Genomic DNA, 15,357 nt, shown 5'->3' with positions numbered 1-15,357 from the left:
GCTCTCGTCAGTGCAAAGTATGAGATCTGATTTGGCAAGGTGAGAGGCTCTGGACTAGGGTCTAAGAAGTAAGGTTTCTCCTTGCGGAGAGTGACATGCCAGCTGTGGCTTGTCAAGGTAAGGAGACTTATTCGCCGTACAATGCTCCTCTGGGAAAATAATATGCAAATTGCCTCTTCAGAAAGAAAGAGGACTTTTACTCTACAGCGCCACCTATTGGTAGTAGCGATCCTACAAGTCACAATCAACCCTTTAACGAGTCTTGTAGTATGACTTAGGATACAAGCCAAATCAGAATCTCAATTTGCAGACACGGTGTTTCGAGCTGTTGGCTCTCGTCAGTGCAAAGTATGAGATCTGATTTGGCAAGGTGAGAGGCTCTGGACTAGGGTCTAAGAAGTAAGGTTTCTCCTTGCGGAGAGTGACATGCCAGCTGTGGCTTGTCAAGGTAAGGTGGCGCTGTAGAGTAAAAGTCCTCTTTCTTTCTGAAGAGGCAATTTGCATATTATTTTCCCAGAGGAGCATTGTACGGCGAATAAGTCTCCTTACCTTGACAAGCCACAGCTGGCATGTCACTCTCCGCAAGGAGAAACCTTACTTCTTAGACCCTAGTCCAGAGCCTCTCACCTTGCCAAATCAGATCTCATACTTTGCACTGACGAGAGCCAACAGCTCGAAACACCGTGTCTGCAAATTGAGATTCTGATTTGGCTTGTATCCTAAGTCATACTACAAGACTCGTTAAAGGGTTGATTGTGACTTGTAGGATCGCTACTACCAATAGGTGGCGCTGTAGAGTAAAAGTCCTCTTTCTTTCTGAAGAGGCAATTTGCTTAATATACATAGCGAGCTGTCATTGGAGCCAGTGTATTAAGGCAAGTTGGTATTGAGGAAACACTAGTGGATATTCATTTATGTGCTAAAGGAGCCATTTTTTCTTTGTGCATACCATCTATTTACAAAGGGTTTAGCGCGACAATTTTTTTTTATATTTGTGCAATCATCTGGAAAGAAGTCTGTAAATATTTTGTCATAGTCCACAAAAAAGATCTCACCCTGAAATAACATTTCTAGAAAGTCAGTCTGTCCTGACTACAAGGGCCAATACAGACCAACATCCACATGTGAAACGACCATTCACCAGATCTTCAACCAACTTCTGCTAATGCAAGTGGCCTATTTTAGACATTATGCAGTACAATTCATTTTCGCAAAAAAACAACACTTCAGTGTATTTTATTTTCCTTTTACCCCTTGGAGTGGCATCACTAATGTTCCCTGCCTATAGTAAAAGACTTAGTCACCACCTTCTGCCATTCTTGGCATCTTCTGCTAGATCGCTCATGTTTGCTGGCCACCCTCAAGTCGCTTCTTAATTCAAGTCCATAACAGCCGGAACGAGGCTCTCAGATATTTGGACCATTAGCTGTGACTCCCGGCCAGTCAGGAGAAGCGGTCACAAGATGGCAGAATGGGATCGGAGCGGTGCCAGAAAACGCAGAAGACAACAGCTGGTCTTCTACTACAGGCAGGGAACGGACATTAGTGACACCACTCCAGGGGTAAAATTGGTGCTTTAATACAGTAAAGGTCCCCATATACACTGGATAAAAGTCCACGGACTTCGGCCAATCTAATGTATATGATGGGCTCCAAACTCTCCAACACATGAGGTCAGGATAGGATAAGGATTGGGTAGTTTGAATTAAAGTGCCTGACCATTTTGTTCTGCAGGCAAGAAGCTGAAGAAGGTGTGTGAACAGGCTGTAGGTATCGTCAGGCCTTCTGCATGCCCAGCAGGTATCATGTGCGAGGAGAATCACAACGTGGAGAGAGAGAAAAAAACTGAAATTCATTGCAGAATTGCAGTAGATATATTGCAGTTTTAACCCTTTCCATTGCAAAGCATGAAATGCGCAGCAAAAATCTGCTGCAGATCTCAAATCCACGGCACTGGTGAATTGTTGCTGCAGATTTTCTTGGCAGCACTTAGATAAGATGCCTTATTATTGCAGTGACATTTTCCAGAAGTGCAGGAGGTGAAAAAAAGTCTACGTGTGGCCACAACCTACAGGTGAATCTCACAAAATTAAGATATCCAAGAGTTAATTTACGTCAGTTCTTCAATACAAAAAGTGAAACTCATTATACAGAGTCATTACAAACAGAGTGATCTATTTCACGTGTTTATTTCTGTTAATGTTGATTATGGCTTACAGCCAATGAAAACCCAAAAGTCATTATCTCAGTAAGTTAGAATTAGCAAAAAGACACCTGCAAAGGCTTCCTAAAAAAGGTCCCTTAGTCTGAGTAGGCTCCACAATCATGGGGAAGACTGCTGACTTGACAGATGCTCAGTGGTCCAAGTTGTTTTCAGTATGAAAGTAAATTTTGCATTTCATTGGGAAATCAAGGTCCCAGATCCTGGAGTTAGAGTGGAGAGGCCACAATCCAAGCTGCTTGAGGTCTAGTGTGAAGTTTCCACAATCAGTGATGGTTTGGGGAGCCATGTCGTCAGCGGGTGTAGATCCACTGTTTTATCAAGAGCAAAGTCAGCGCAGCTGTTTACCAGGAAATTTAAGAGCACTTCATGCTTCCATGTGCCGACTAGCTTTTTGGAGATGGAAATTTCACTCTCCAGCAGGACTTGGCACCTGTCCCCACTGCCAAAAGTACCGATACCAGGTTTAAAAACAGTATCACTGTGCTTGATTGGCCAGCAAACTCGCCTGACCTTAACACCATAGAGAATCTATGGAGTATTGTCAAGAGGAAGATGAGACAACAGACGCAACAATGCAGAAGAGTTGAAGGCTGCTAGCAAAGCAACCTGGGCTTCCATAACACCTCAGCAGTACCACAGGCTGATCGCCTCCATGTCACACTGCATTGATGCAAAAGGAGCCATACATTTCAGTAGGCCAACATTTCGGATTTTAAAATCATTTTTCAAGCTGGTGTTATAAAGTATTCTAATTTACTGAAATAAATAACTTTTGGGTTTTCATTGGCTGTAAGCCATAATCATCAACATTAACAGAAAAACACTTGAAATAGATCACTCTATATAATACACAAGTTTCACTTTTTGTATTGAGGAACGGAAATAAATTAACTTTTTGATTAAATTCAAATTTTATGTGAAGTACCTGTATATCACAGAGCCTAAAGAGAAACTGCCATGATATCTGTCTATAAAAATGTACGGAGTAACCTTAAGGGGAATCTCATCATTTGATTCATGGTGCCCAAACACAGTGAATCCCAGCTAGTCTGCACTACTACAGCCAATATACCAACAGTCTATTGCGGCTGGTAGCCGCCAGACAAGAAGAGACTCCAACTACAATAATCTAGGTTAAAAATAAATGTTTTATGACCATCAATAAAAATATGACTAAAAAATTAAATACAGGGCAAAAAAAACTCCAAAAAGTAAGGGGGGAGGGGGGCGCATAAAATTACAGAAAATGAATTAACTGTGTGACCAATCGGTAGGAGTAAAATAAGGCCACTAAAGCTAGTATCAAAAGCAAAGTTAATAAATATGCCAAAAACAATGGGGAGCAATATGCTGGTACAAATAATTAATAATGAAAAAAGAGAAAAATGCTTAGTAATGCACAATATGAATTTTATACCAATATGCAAGAAAATAGTGCAATGTGCTACTAGTGGAGATATATCTAGAGAGAGGGGTTTTGCAATGGGGGTTTTGAACTATATAACAAATTTTGCTTGATGAATAATTACTTGAAACTGTACCCCTGCACCCCTTTAGGAGTTTTCCCCAATTTTGACATCTTTTGTTCTTATATCTTTGTACTAGCACATTGCACTTTTTTCTTGCATATTGGTATAAACTTCATATTGAGCATTACTAAGCATGTCTCCATTTTCATTATTAATAATTTTCACCAGCATATTGCTCCCCTTTGTTTTTGGCATATTTATTAATTTTGCTTTTGATACTAGCTCTAGTTGCCTTATTCTACTCTTTTTACTCCTACCGATTGGTCCCGTGTTTAAAGGGAATCTGTCACCCCATTTTTCGACTATGAGCTGCCGGCACCGACATCAGGGGCTTATCTACAGTATTCTATAATGTTGTAGATAAGCCCCCGATGTAACCTGAAAGAAAAGAAAAAAAAGTTAGGTTATACTCACTCCGGCGTCCGGTCCGCCGCCTCCCATCTTCATAGGATGCTGTCCTCTTCTTTCCTTCCTGTGGTGGCACAGGCGCACTGCTCTGTTGAGGGCAGAGCAGAGTCCTGCTGTGTGCAGGGAGAGGTCCGGCGCCTGCGCACTGCAGTATTCTGCTTTGCCCTCAACAGAGCAGTGCGCCTGCACCACCACAGGAAGGAAAGAAGAGGATGACATCGTATGAAGATGGGAGGCGCCGGACCGCAACACCCATCGGACCGGACCGCCCCCAGATGAGTATAATCTAACGCCTTTTTCTTATCTTTCAGATTACATCGGGGGCTTATCTACAACATTACAGAATACCCTGATGGCGGTGCCGACAGCTCATAGTCGAAAAATGGGGTGACAGATTCCCTTTAATTCATTTTCTGTGATTTTATGCGCCTTTTTTGCCCTGTCTTTAAGTTTAGTCATTTTTATTGATTAAAAAATAAATGTTTATTTATGACAAACTATATTACTGTAGTTGGAATCTATTCTTGTCTGGCGCCTACCAACCGCTATAGACTGTGTTGGTATGTTGTATGTGAAGTGTCTAACGATTATGGATCTTTTTGGGACCTACAGGAATTACTACTACAGCCAAGTAGGATTTTTTCTAAACTGCTCCGGGAATTAGGGTAAGTGCACACGTTGCGGATTGTGCTGTGGATTTTTCCTCGCAGATTTGGCTAAAACTGCAGGTAAAGCCGCAGATCAAAAGACCTGCGTTTTATCTGCAGATTAGCCTGTGGGTCTGACACCTGGACAATGGAGCAGGTGTAAAAGAAGTGACATGCTGCGGATCTGAAACTGTGGAAAATTCCTCAGCATGTGCACATACCCTTATAGTCAGAGGCTTTTCCTAGTGCTGCTGGAGGTGACAGAGACCTGCCGATCACCTGGGGCCGCACCTTCAGGCCTCCCCTAGCAGGACCATCACACTGCCAGGGCGGAGAGCTCGGGCACAGCAGCCGCCGCAGCTCCTCACCTTTCTCCTGCTCGTCTATGCGGAGCGCCATGGAGATGTGCTGGAAGGCCTGCTGGTGATAGCCCCGCACCACCTCCGGGTCCTGCGGCCTGTCCTGGGGAGCGCCGCGGTCCCGGAGCTTCTTGTCCGCCATCACCCTGCGGGAGAGGCGGTCACAGCACCAGGCGAAGAGCAGGCCGAGCTGGAAAGCGATGAAGCGCAGGAGCGAGAAGGCGGCGAGCAGCGGGTACGAGAACACGAACAGGTTCCGCTTATGAGGAGAAGGCGGGGCGCCCTGCACCGGAGACTCCGAGCGAGAGGGCGGCCCGGGACCTGGGCTGGCCTTTGGGGTCACCGGTTTCTTTTTGTGCCCTCTTCCACCCGGAGAATTCATTCACAGCGCCCGCAGCCGCCGCCATAACACCGGGCTCAGCGCCCGACAGCTCCGCCCACTGCGCCTGACACGGCCGCACTCACTGCCATGTGACCACGCCCATCAGGAGGCGTCTCTTTTGTAATCTCCTTCCGAGGCAGCAGTCGGCTGATGCCAGTGATGCGGGCACGTTTCCTGAGACGGAATGAGTTGGACACGCCCTCAACGTACACGATTGGGCTTTGGTTCTCACTCCTCTTGTGTGATCAGTGTTGTCCTTTATTACACGTAGACACGCCCTCTCTAGATAGCCACGCCCATATGAAGGGTAAACACGCCCTCTATGCAGAGGCAGGACCCAGTGTATGAACAGAAGGGAATATCTGCGGCCCTCTGATTGGTGTTAGTAAGCCCCGCCCTTAAGAGGCGTGTCCTTTGTCACATTGGCTGTCATGTCCGTGGTGGTATACACTCACTGACACTGTGCTCTCTGCTCTGAGCCGATGAAGATGGCGCTCTGACTGTCCGGTGTATGCCGCCAGCAGGGCCTGACACGGATGGCGGAGGGGCTCAGCGAGTGTATAACATGGCTGGTTGTCCTTGTGGTTGACACATTAAAATAAGTAAGACCCTGTGGGGGCATCACAACACATTAGGAGACCCCAATCAGAGGACAATAAAACATCCGGACTCCTTATCTATGCACTGGTCCAATATTTATGTTTCTCCTTCTCCCATTATCCTAAGGCTGGGTTCACACGTAGTGGAACTCTCGCGGCAATTACCGCGAGAATTCTGGAATTCCATTCCGCGGGAAAATCACATTTTAAATTCCCGTGATTTTCCCACGGAAAAACTAGCATTTTGCAAGCGTGCGCAAAACCACATTCATATTAACCCTTCAGGTGCTTCGCAAGAATTGAAGCAATGTGGAAGGAAAAAATGAACATTTAACTTTTTTTCCCCAAAATGTATCTTTGGACACAATTTTTTATTTTGTCAAGGGTTTCAGGAGAAAATGAACCATAGTATTTGTGGAGCAATGTCTCCTGAGTGCACCAATACCCCAGGTGTGGAGGAAGACCAATCATTAGGCGCACTGCAGCGGTCAGAAGGGAAGGAGCATCATTTGAGATTTTGAATGTAAAATTAGCTGGAATCGAGAGCAGATGCCATGTCGCGTTTGGAGAGGCCCTGATGTACCTAAACAGTGGAAACCCCCCATAAGTGACCCCATTTTGAAAACTAGACCCCCCCCAAGAAACTTATCTAAATGTGTGGTGAGCACTTTAAACACCCAAGGGATTCACAGAAGGTTATAACGTAGAGCCATAAAATTAAAAAATCATATCTTTTCCACAAAAATGATCTTTTCACCACCAATTTTTATTTTCCCAAGGGTAACAGGACCCCTAAAGTTATTGTGCATTTCTTCCTGACTACGCTGATACCCCATATGTGGAGGGTAAACCACTGTTTGGGCGCACGGTAGAGCTCAGAAGGGAAGGAGCGTCATTTGACATTTTTGACTTGAATTGAGATCGGATGCCATGTCACGTTTGGCGAGCCCCTGATGTGCCTAAACAGTGGAAACCCCCCGAACATGACCCCATTTTGGAAACTAGACCCCCCCAAGGAACTTATCTAGATGTGTGGTGAGAGCTCTGAACCCCCAAGTGCTTCACAGAAGTTTATAACGTAGAGCTGTGAAAATAAAGAAATAATATTTTTTTCTACAAAAATTATCTTTTGCCCCCAAATTTTTATTTTCACAAGGGTAACAGGAAAAATAGGACCCCAAAGGTTGTTGTGCAATTTGTCCTGAGTATGTTGATACCCCATATGTGGGGGGGAACCACTGTTTGGGCGCATGGCAGAGCTTGGAAGGGAAGGAGCGCCGTTTTGGAATGCAGACTTTGATGGAATGGTCTGTGGGCGTCATGTTGCGTTTACAGAGCCCCTGATGTGCCTAAACAGTGGAAACCCCCCCAAAGTGACCCCATTTTGGAAAATAGACCCCCCAAGGAGCTTATCTAGATGTGTGGTGAGCACATTGAACCCCCAAGTGCTTCACAGAAGTTTATAATGTAGATACGTGAAAATAAAAAAAATCATTTTTTCCACAAAAATTATTTTTTGCCCCCAAATTTTTATTTTCCCAAGGGGAACAGGAGAAATTAGACTCCCAAAGTTGTTGTGCAATTTGTACTGAGTACACTGATACCCCATATGTGGGGGGAACCACTGTGATCACCTTACTGTGATCCTTGGGAGGCAGAGTGAACAAATCCATAAAAGGTGAAGAATTGGTTTTATTTTTTACTCCGTTCCTCGTGCGGAGATTAGTGATTAGGCGACTTTATTCTTCGGTCGGTGCGATTACAGCAATACCAGATTTATCTCCTTTTTTCATGTTTAGCTTCTATCACACACTAAAAGAAGCTTTTTTTGTAAGAAATTTTTGCATCGCCGTATTTTGAGAGCTATAATTTTTCCACATTTCGTCCGACAGAGTCATGGGGCTTGTTTTTTGCGGGACGAGTTTACGTTTTTTTTGGTACCATTTTCGGGCACATGACTTATTTGATCGCTTTCCATTCCAATTTTTGTAGAGGCGGAATGAACAAAAACCAGCATTCAGGAATTGTTTTTTTTTTCCTTCCGTTCCGTGTGTGGTAAAATTGGTAAGGCAGCCTTATTCTTTGGGTCACTATGATTACAGCGATACATAATTTAAATCGTTTTTTATGTTTTGGCGTTTTTTACACAATAAAAACTTTTATAGAAAAAAATAATTGCATCACTTTATTCTGAGAGCTATAAGTTTTTTATTTTTCCATTGATGGAGTTGTATGGTGGCTTGTTTTTTGCGGGACAAGATGTCGCATTCAATGATACTATATTTATTACCATTCTTTTTTAATCCCGTTTTATTCCACTTTTTCCAAGCAGTATGATGATACCGCTTGGAAAAAGTATAATTTGCTTCTTTTTTGTGTTTTTTTAAGCCGTCCACTGAAGGGGTTAACTATGGTAACACTTTAATAGATACGATTTTTACGGACGCGTCGTTACCAAATATGTGTTTTTTTTGTTTATTTTATTTTTTACATCAAAATGTATATTTTTTTAGGGGAATTTTTTAAAATTATTTTAATTTTTTTTTTACATATTATAATGATACTACGAAAATGCTTACAAACAAAGTACCCTTCTAGAAGGTTCCATAGCTGTGCAGATCCAAGCTGTGGGTTTTTGACCCCCCCTGTCACAGCTGCAAGCTCTCTCCCTCCCTAGCTCTTCACTTCGCCTGCATGCAATACTAAACCCCTCCAACCCCTCCCTCAGGAATGTGTTAACTAGAAGAGATCAGTTCTTTGTGTCCAAACATGGGCTCTTTTGTCTAAGATAGAGTTTATTTAAGATCTAAATATTAGGGCATATCTTGACCCCAGTTGGTGTTATAGGTATGAAAGTTACATATTTGGAATGTGCTCTGATAGAGATACCCACCCTGTAATTTTCAAGACTCCAGCTTCAGCAGAATCCAAGAAATTCCTACTTAAGCGGTTCATACAGGCACTTCGGGTTTGGACTTAAATGAACGCCAACGTCACGTTGAGTAAGATGATACTTTGCTCATCGCTGTACAAGGTTCCCTCCCCGAGATATGATACTTATGAGTTTTCAGTACGTTTTAGTCCCTCTGAGCAAAGAGGAGGGCTTCCATAACTCAGCTGTTAACCCAATAGCTGCTGTGACCTAGGCAGTTTCTTTGATTGGCATTAATTGGGGGCTTTTTTGACCCTCTATATCTTATTATACTGGCTGATCTGGGATTAATTTATATTTATGGGGGATATTCTCCCTATCATCCTGCCTTTCTACTGTTTAATGACCTTTTGGGATATTCAGTAATACTTAGGATATCACTGCCCTCAGCATTAACTCTTTGTACCTGCATTGTTGCACCATGGTTTCATCATTGTCCACTGGTCTTTTACTATTCGTTTTCTATTACATGTGTGATGTACTATTGTCGTGTATATATTAGTGTTTTCTTGACTAAAATTTGTGATATTTTTGCATAATGAAGATGCCTTTCATTCTTTGGCAAAAAATTTTTTCACACATATATATAATTTACTTAAGGGATATAAGCTCCTATTTTTTCTCTAATGCTTTACTTTTGTAAACACTGATTACCTTTTTGGAGTAAAATATATAAAATTACTAGTTTCGTTTCTCTTTGCTCTATAATGTACTGTCACGTCCTCTGAAGTGAATTACGCTACTAATTTGGGTCAGCTCCGGACCCGGTATTAGTTAAGAAGTTGGAGCTGGTGGCAGCTAAGTATGTTCTGGGCTTGTTGGGCAAAGCTGGCAGTGACAGAATGGGTTTTATAAGCGTATTGCCTGACTGCGGCTGGGAGTAGTTATATTTCCCTCGCTCCAGCGTGCCTAGAAGCTAGTACACAGTCAAGCGGCCTGTCTGGTGACTACTTATCCTGGGTGCAGTTCCCTGACTGACCTGAGGGTAAGGGGGGCGCCGGAAAGCTGCGAGTTCCACACCGGAACTGGAAAGCGGGATGTACATAAATCCCTGCAGTTGGTGACATATTGGTGGCAGCGGTGGGATAATTAAAATAAGCCCCCCTGCGATAGATATTTGATTTTTATTCGGACTCCCATGACAGCACCACGAGAGAGGGGATCCGCCCTTCAGGAACAGGAAACTTACAGATAAAAAAGGGCGGCACCTCTCCCACGCATCAGTTGGTTTCCTGTTCCTGAGAGTGTGGGGAGGTTGAGCTGAGTACGGCTCTGTCTGTAGTAGAAGACAGAGAGGTAGGAAAAGAAGGTGTCATGTGGCAGTCTGTCCATTAGAGGTCACTGGAGAGCACCGACGACAGTGGTTATGTAACTGCCATGCGAGCATTACATAACTGTCAGAGGTCAAGGTGACTCTGATTGGGCAAAGGTGACTGTCTGGTGACAGTGGGTGGGGCTACCTGGACTGACTGAATAAATACTGAGGTAAGCTTCTAGAAGCTTCAGTCAGCCAGGGGAGCTCACAAGGAAGGAGGGTCTGTTATACAGAGGAGACCCCTCAGAGAGTTTGGACAGCAGAAACAGTTACGGGGGGGTGACCCTTGAGGACGTTGGTCACAGGCAGAGACGGTCTGTGAGGACCTGTAATTTGGTGGACTTTGCAGGGTGAAACGCCATGGTGGATTGGCCTAGGGCAGCCACGGTGGAACAGCCACAAAGTACACTTCGACGGTGAAAGTCAATAAGCGAAGGTACTCGGTCCTGTGTACAAGAGAGAACAGTGTGATACTCCTGTCCTGCATTGTGCTGGTCATCACAAGGGTGGCTAATAAAAGCGGAATCTGTTGAATACTACTCTTGTCTGTCTCGTGCCTGTCGACGTCAAGAAGTGGGTCACCCCCCCCATTCCTGTGAGTACAGCACACCTTTGCCGCCTATCTGCACTAACATCAGCAGCACCACCAAATCATCGCCTCAGCTCAGCCCAGCCCGGCCCTCGACCCTACAAGGGGACGGGATCCTACAGATGGAATCCGGATGGATCCCAGGCCGACCGGCCGGTACAGGTAATAATAATAATAATAAATTTTATTTCTATAGCGCCGACATATTCTGCAGCACTTTACATTTCAGAGGGGACTTGTACAGACAATAGACATTACAGCATAACAATAATCACATAGATCATAACTAGAGTTGAGCGATACCGTCCGATACTTCAAAGTATCGTATCGGATGGTATCGGCCGATCTTTAAAAAAAGTATCGGTATCGCCGATTCCGATACCGGAAGTCCCATTCAAGTCTATGGGACTTCCGGTATCGGAATAAGAAAAACCCTTTCCTGCCCTTGTACAGCCTCTCTGGGGTCTGTACGGGCCTTTCGGGGGGCTGTGCCGGCCTGCCAGGGGGTCTGTGCAGGCTCCGGTGGTCTGTGCCGGCCTGCCGGTGGTCTGTGCAGGCTCCGGGGGGCTGTGCAGGCTCCGGGGGGCTGTGCCGGCCTGCCGGGGGGCTGTGCCGGCCTGCCGGGGGGCTGTGCCGGCCTGCCGGTGGTCTGTGCAGGCTCCGGGGGTCTGTGCAGGCATCGTCCGATGGGACTACAAGTCCCATCGGGCGATGCCTGCTACCATGACAGTGATTGACACATTAGCCAATGATGGGACAGTAGTAGTCCCATCATCCGGCTAATGTGTTAAATGTTAAAAAAAAAAAAAAATACTACATACATACTACATGCATGCTACATACATACTACATGCTACATACATACTACATATATACTACATACATGCTACATACATACTGCATGCTACATACATACTACATACATACTACATACATACTACATGCATGCTACATACATACTACATATATACTACATGCATGCTACATACATACTACATGCTACATACATACTACATATATACTACATACATACTACATACATACTACATGCTACATACATACTACATATATACTACATGCATGCTACATACATACCACATACATACTACATACATACTACATACATACTACATGCTACATACATACTACATATATACTACATACATGCTACATACTACATACATACCACATACATACTACATACATGCTACATATATACTACATGCATGCTACATACATACTACATATATACTACATGCATGCTACATACATACTACATGCTACATGCATGCTACATACATACTACATACATACTACATGCTACATACATACCACATATATACTACATACATATAATACATTCATACAATACATACATAGACATACAGTACATATAACATAGAGTAACATACTTACCAATACTTGTCACATTGTTCCCCGAAGCCATTGTCTTTTCCGGTATAAATATTAACATAACAAACCACAAAAATACTCACCCACGATCCGAAGCAGTCCACGAGTGTGTCCCACGACGATCTTGGGTAGAGAACTGCAGCATCAGCTGTTGCTGCCGTTCTCTACGGGCTGCAGGAATCCAATGACGGAAGGTAGGTATCCTTCTGCACTGTATTCCTCCGCCACTTAAAAAAAAAAAAAGTCCCTAGTCTCACTTTATGCCATTGCTGTGTGGGAAATTCCCACGCAGCAATGGCATAAAGTGAGACTAGGGACTTTTTTTTTTTTAAGTGGCGGAGGAATACAGTGCGGAAGGATACCTACCTTCCGTCATTGGATTCCTGCAGCCCGTAGAGAACGGCAGCATCATCTGATGCTGCAGTTCTCTACCCAAGATCGTCGTGGGACACACTCGTGGACTGCTTCGGATCGTGGGTGAGTATTTTTGTGGTTTGTTATGTTAATATTTATTCCGGAAAAGACAATGGCTTCGGGGAACAATGTGACAAGTATTGGTAAGTATGTTACTCTATGTTATATGTACTGTATGTCTATGTATGTATTGTATGAATGTATTGTATGTATGTAGTATATATGTGGTATGTATGTAGCATGTAGTATGTATGTAGTATGTATGTAGCATGCATGTAGCATGTAGTATGTATGTAGCATGCATGTAGTATATATGTAGTATGTATGTAGCATGCATGTAGTATATATGTAGCATGTATGTAGTATGTATGTGGTATGTATGTAGCATGTAGTATGTATGTAGCATGTATGTAGTATGTATGTAGTATGTATGTAGTATATATGTAGTATGTATGTAGCATGTAGTATATATGTAGTATGTATGTAGCATGTAGTATGTATGTAGCATGCATGTAGTATATATGTAGTATGTATGTAGCATGTAGTATGTTTGTAGTATGTATGTAGTATGTATGTGGTATGTATGTAGCATGTAGTATGTATGTAGCATGCATGTAGTATATATGTAGTATGTAGTATGTATGTAGTATGTATGTGGTATGTATGTAGCATGTAGTATGTATGTAGCATGCATGTAGCATGCATGTAGTATGTATGTAGCATGCATGTAGTATGTATGTAGCATGCATGTAGTATGTATGTAGTATGTATGTAGCATGCAGTATGTATGTAGCATGTATGTAGTATGTATGTAGTATATATGTAGTATGTATGTAGCATGTAGTATGTATGTAGCATGCATGTAGTATATATGTAGTATGTATGTAGCATGCGTGTAGTATGTATGTAGTATGTATGTAGTATGTATGTAGCATGCAGTATGTATGTAGCATGTATGTAGTATATATGTAGTATGTATGTAGCATGTAGTATGTATGTAGCATGTAGTATGTATGTAGCATGCATGTAGTATGTATGTAGCATGTATGTAGTATGTATGTAGTATATATGTAGTATGTATGTAGCATGTAGTATGTATGTAGTATGCATGTAGTATGTATGTAGTATTTTTTTTTTTTTTTTTAACATTTAACACATTAGCCGGATGATGGGACTACTACTGTCCCATCATTGGCTAATGTGTCAATCACTGTCATGGTAGCAGGCATCGCCCGATGGGACTTGTAGTCCCATCGGACGATGCTTGCACAGACCCCCGGACATCAGCACAGCCCCCCGGCAGGCCGGCACAGCCCCCCGGCAGGCCGGTACAGACCCCCACAGGGTGCACAGACCACCGGCAGGCCGGCACAGCCCCCCGGCAGGCCGGTACAGACCCCGGGCAGTCCACACAGCCCCCCGGCAGGCCGGCACAGCCCCCCGGCAGGCCGGCAGAGACCCCCGGAAGGCCCGAAATGACGGCGCATCATGATGCGCACACACCGCGCATCATGATGACGTCAGGCCATCAATCAACTGAACTTCCGATTCCGATGCCGAATTCCGATATTGAAAAAATATCGGAAGTCGGTATCGGAATTCCGATACAGCAAGTATCGGCCGATACCCGATACTTGCGGTATCGGAATGCTCAACACTAATCATAACAGATACCAAGAGGAATGAGGGCCCTGCTCGCAAGCTTACAATCTGAGGAAAAAAGGGAGACACGAAAGGTGGGTGGTAACAGTTGCCCTGATTGTATGGTCCAGCCATAATGTTAAGTGTGTAACAGTACAGACGCAGAGGGCTAATGGATGCATAAATCAGGTGGGAACATGATGCGAGGAACCTGGCTTTGGTAAAAACTTTTGGCTGTGCCACATAGGGATAGATTAGGTTAATGTGTTGAGGCGGTAGGCCAGTCTGAATAAATGAGTTTTCAGGGCACGCTTAAAATTGTGGGGATTGGGGACTAATCGTATTGACCTAGGAAGTGCATTCCAGAGAATTGGCGCAGCACGTGTATAGTCTTGGAGACGGGAGTGGGAGGTTCTGATTATTGAGGATGCTAAACTCAGGTCATCAGCAGAACGGAGGGCGCGGGTAGGATAGTATACTGAAACAAGGGAGGAGATGTAGGGTGGTGCTGAGCCATGAAGAGCTTTGTGGGTGAGGGTAATAAGTTTGTACTGGATACTGGAGTGGATGGGTAGCCAGTGTAATGACTGACACAAGGTAGAGGCATCGGTGTAACGATTGGCGAGGAATATGATCCTGGCAGCAGCATTCAAGACAGATTGGATGGGGGAGAGTTTGATAAGAGGGAGACCAATTAGAAGAGCGTTACAATAGTCGAGACGAGAATGAATAAGAGAAACAGTAAGAGTTTTTGCAGAGTCAAAAGTAAGAAAAGGTCGAATTCTAGAAATGTTTTTGAGGTGCAGATAACAAGAGCGAGCCAGTGATTGTATGTGGGGGACAAAGTAAAGCTCGGAGTCAAGCATGACCCCAAGACAGCGGGCATGTTGCTGGGGAGTAATAGT

General features: G+C 43.9%; 1 protein-coding gene across 2 annotated transcripts in view; it reads right to left on the bottom strand.

Annotated features, from left to right (window-relative positions):
• SPAST (spastin) overlaps window positions 1-5,699 on the bottom strand; it is a 90,202-nt gene extending 84,503 nt beyond the window's left edge. Inside the window, exon 1 of one of the 2 annotated variants that reach the window (XM_073545155.1) lies at window positions 5,177-5,699. In XM_073545155.1, coding sequence (XP_073401256.1) covers window positions 5,177-5,549 — 373 coding nt within the window. In that variant the 5' untranslated portion in view covers window positions 5,550-5,699. The remainder of the gene's footprint in view (window positions 1-5,176) is intronic. The other variant, XM_073545154.1, reaches the window with a different exon arrangement.
• Between the last annotated feature and the right edge of the window lie 9,658 nt (window positions 5,700-15,357).

The sequence above is a fragment of the Dendrobates tinctorius genome, unplaced genomic scaffold (genome assembly GCF_039654945.1).
Source record: "Dendrobates tinctorius isolate UK_male_01 unplaced genomic scaffold, ASM3965494v1 ptg000140l, whole genome shotgun sequence".
In the NCBI taxonomy this organism is placed as follows: Eukaryota; Metazoa; Chordata; class Amphibia; order Anura; family Dendrobatidae; genus Dendrobates; species Dendrobates tinctorius.
This window is presented reverse-complemented; position numbering and strand designations above follow the sequence as displayed.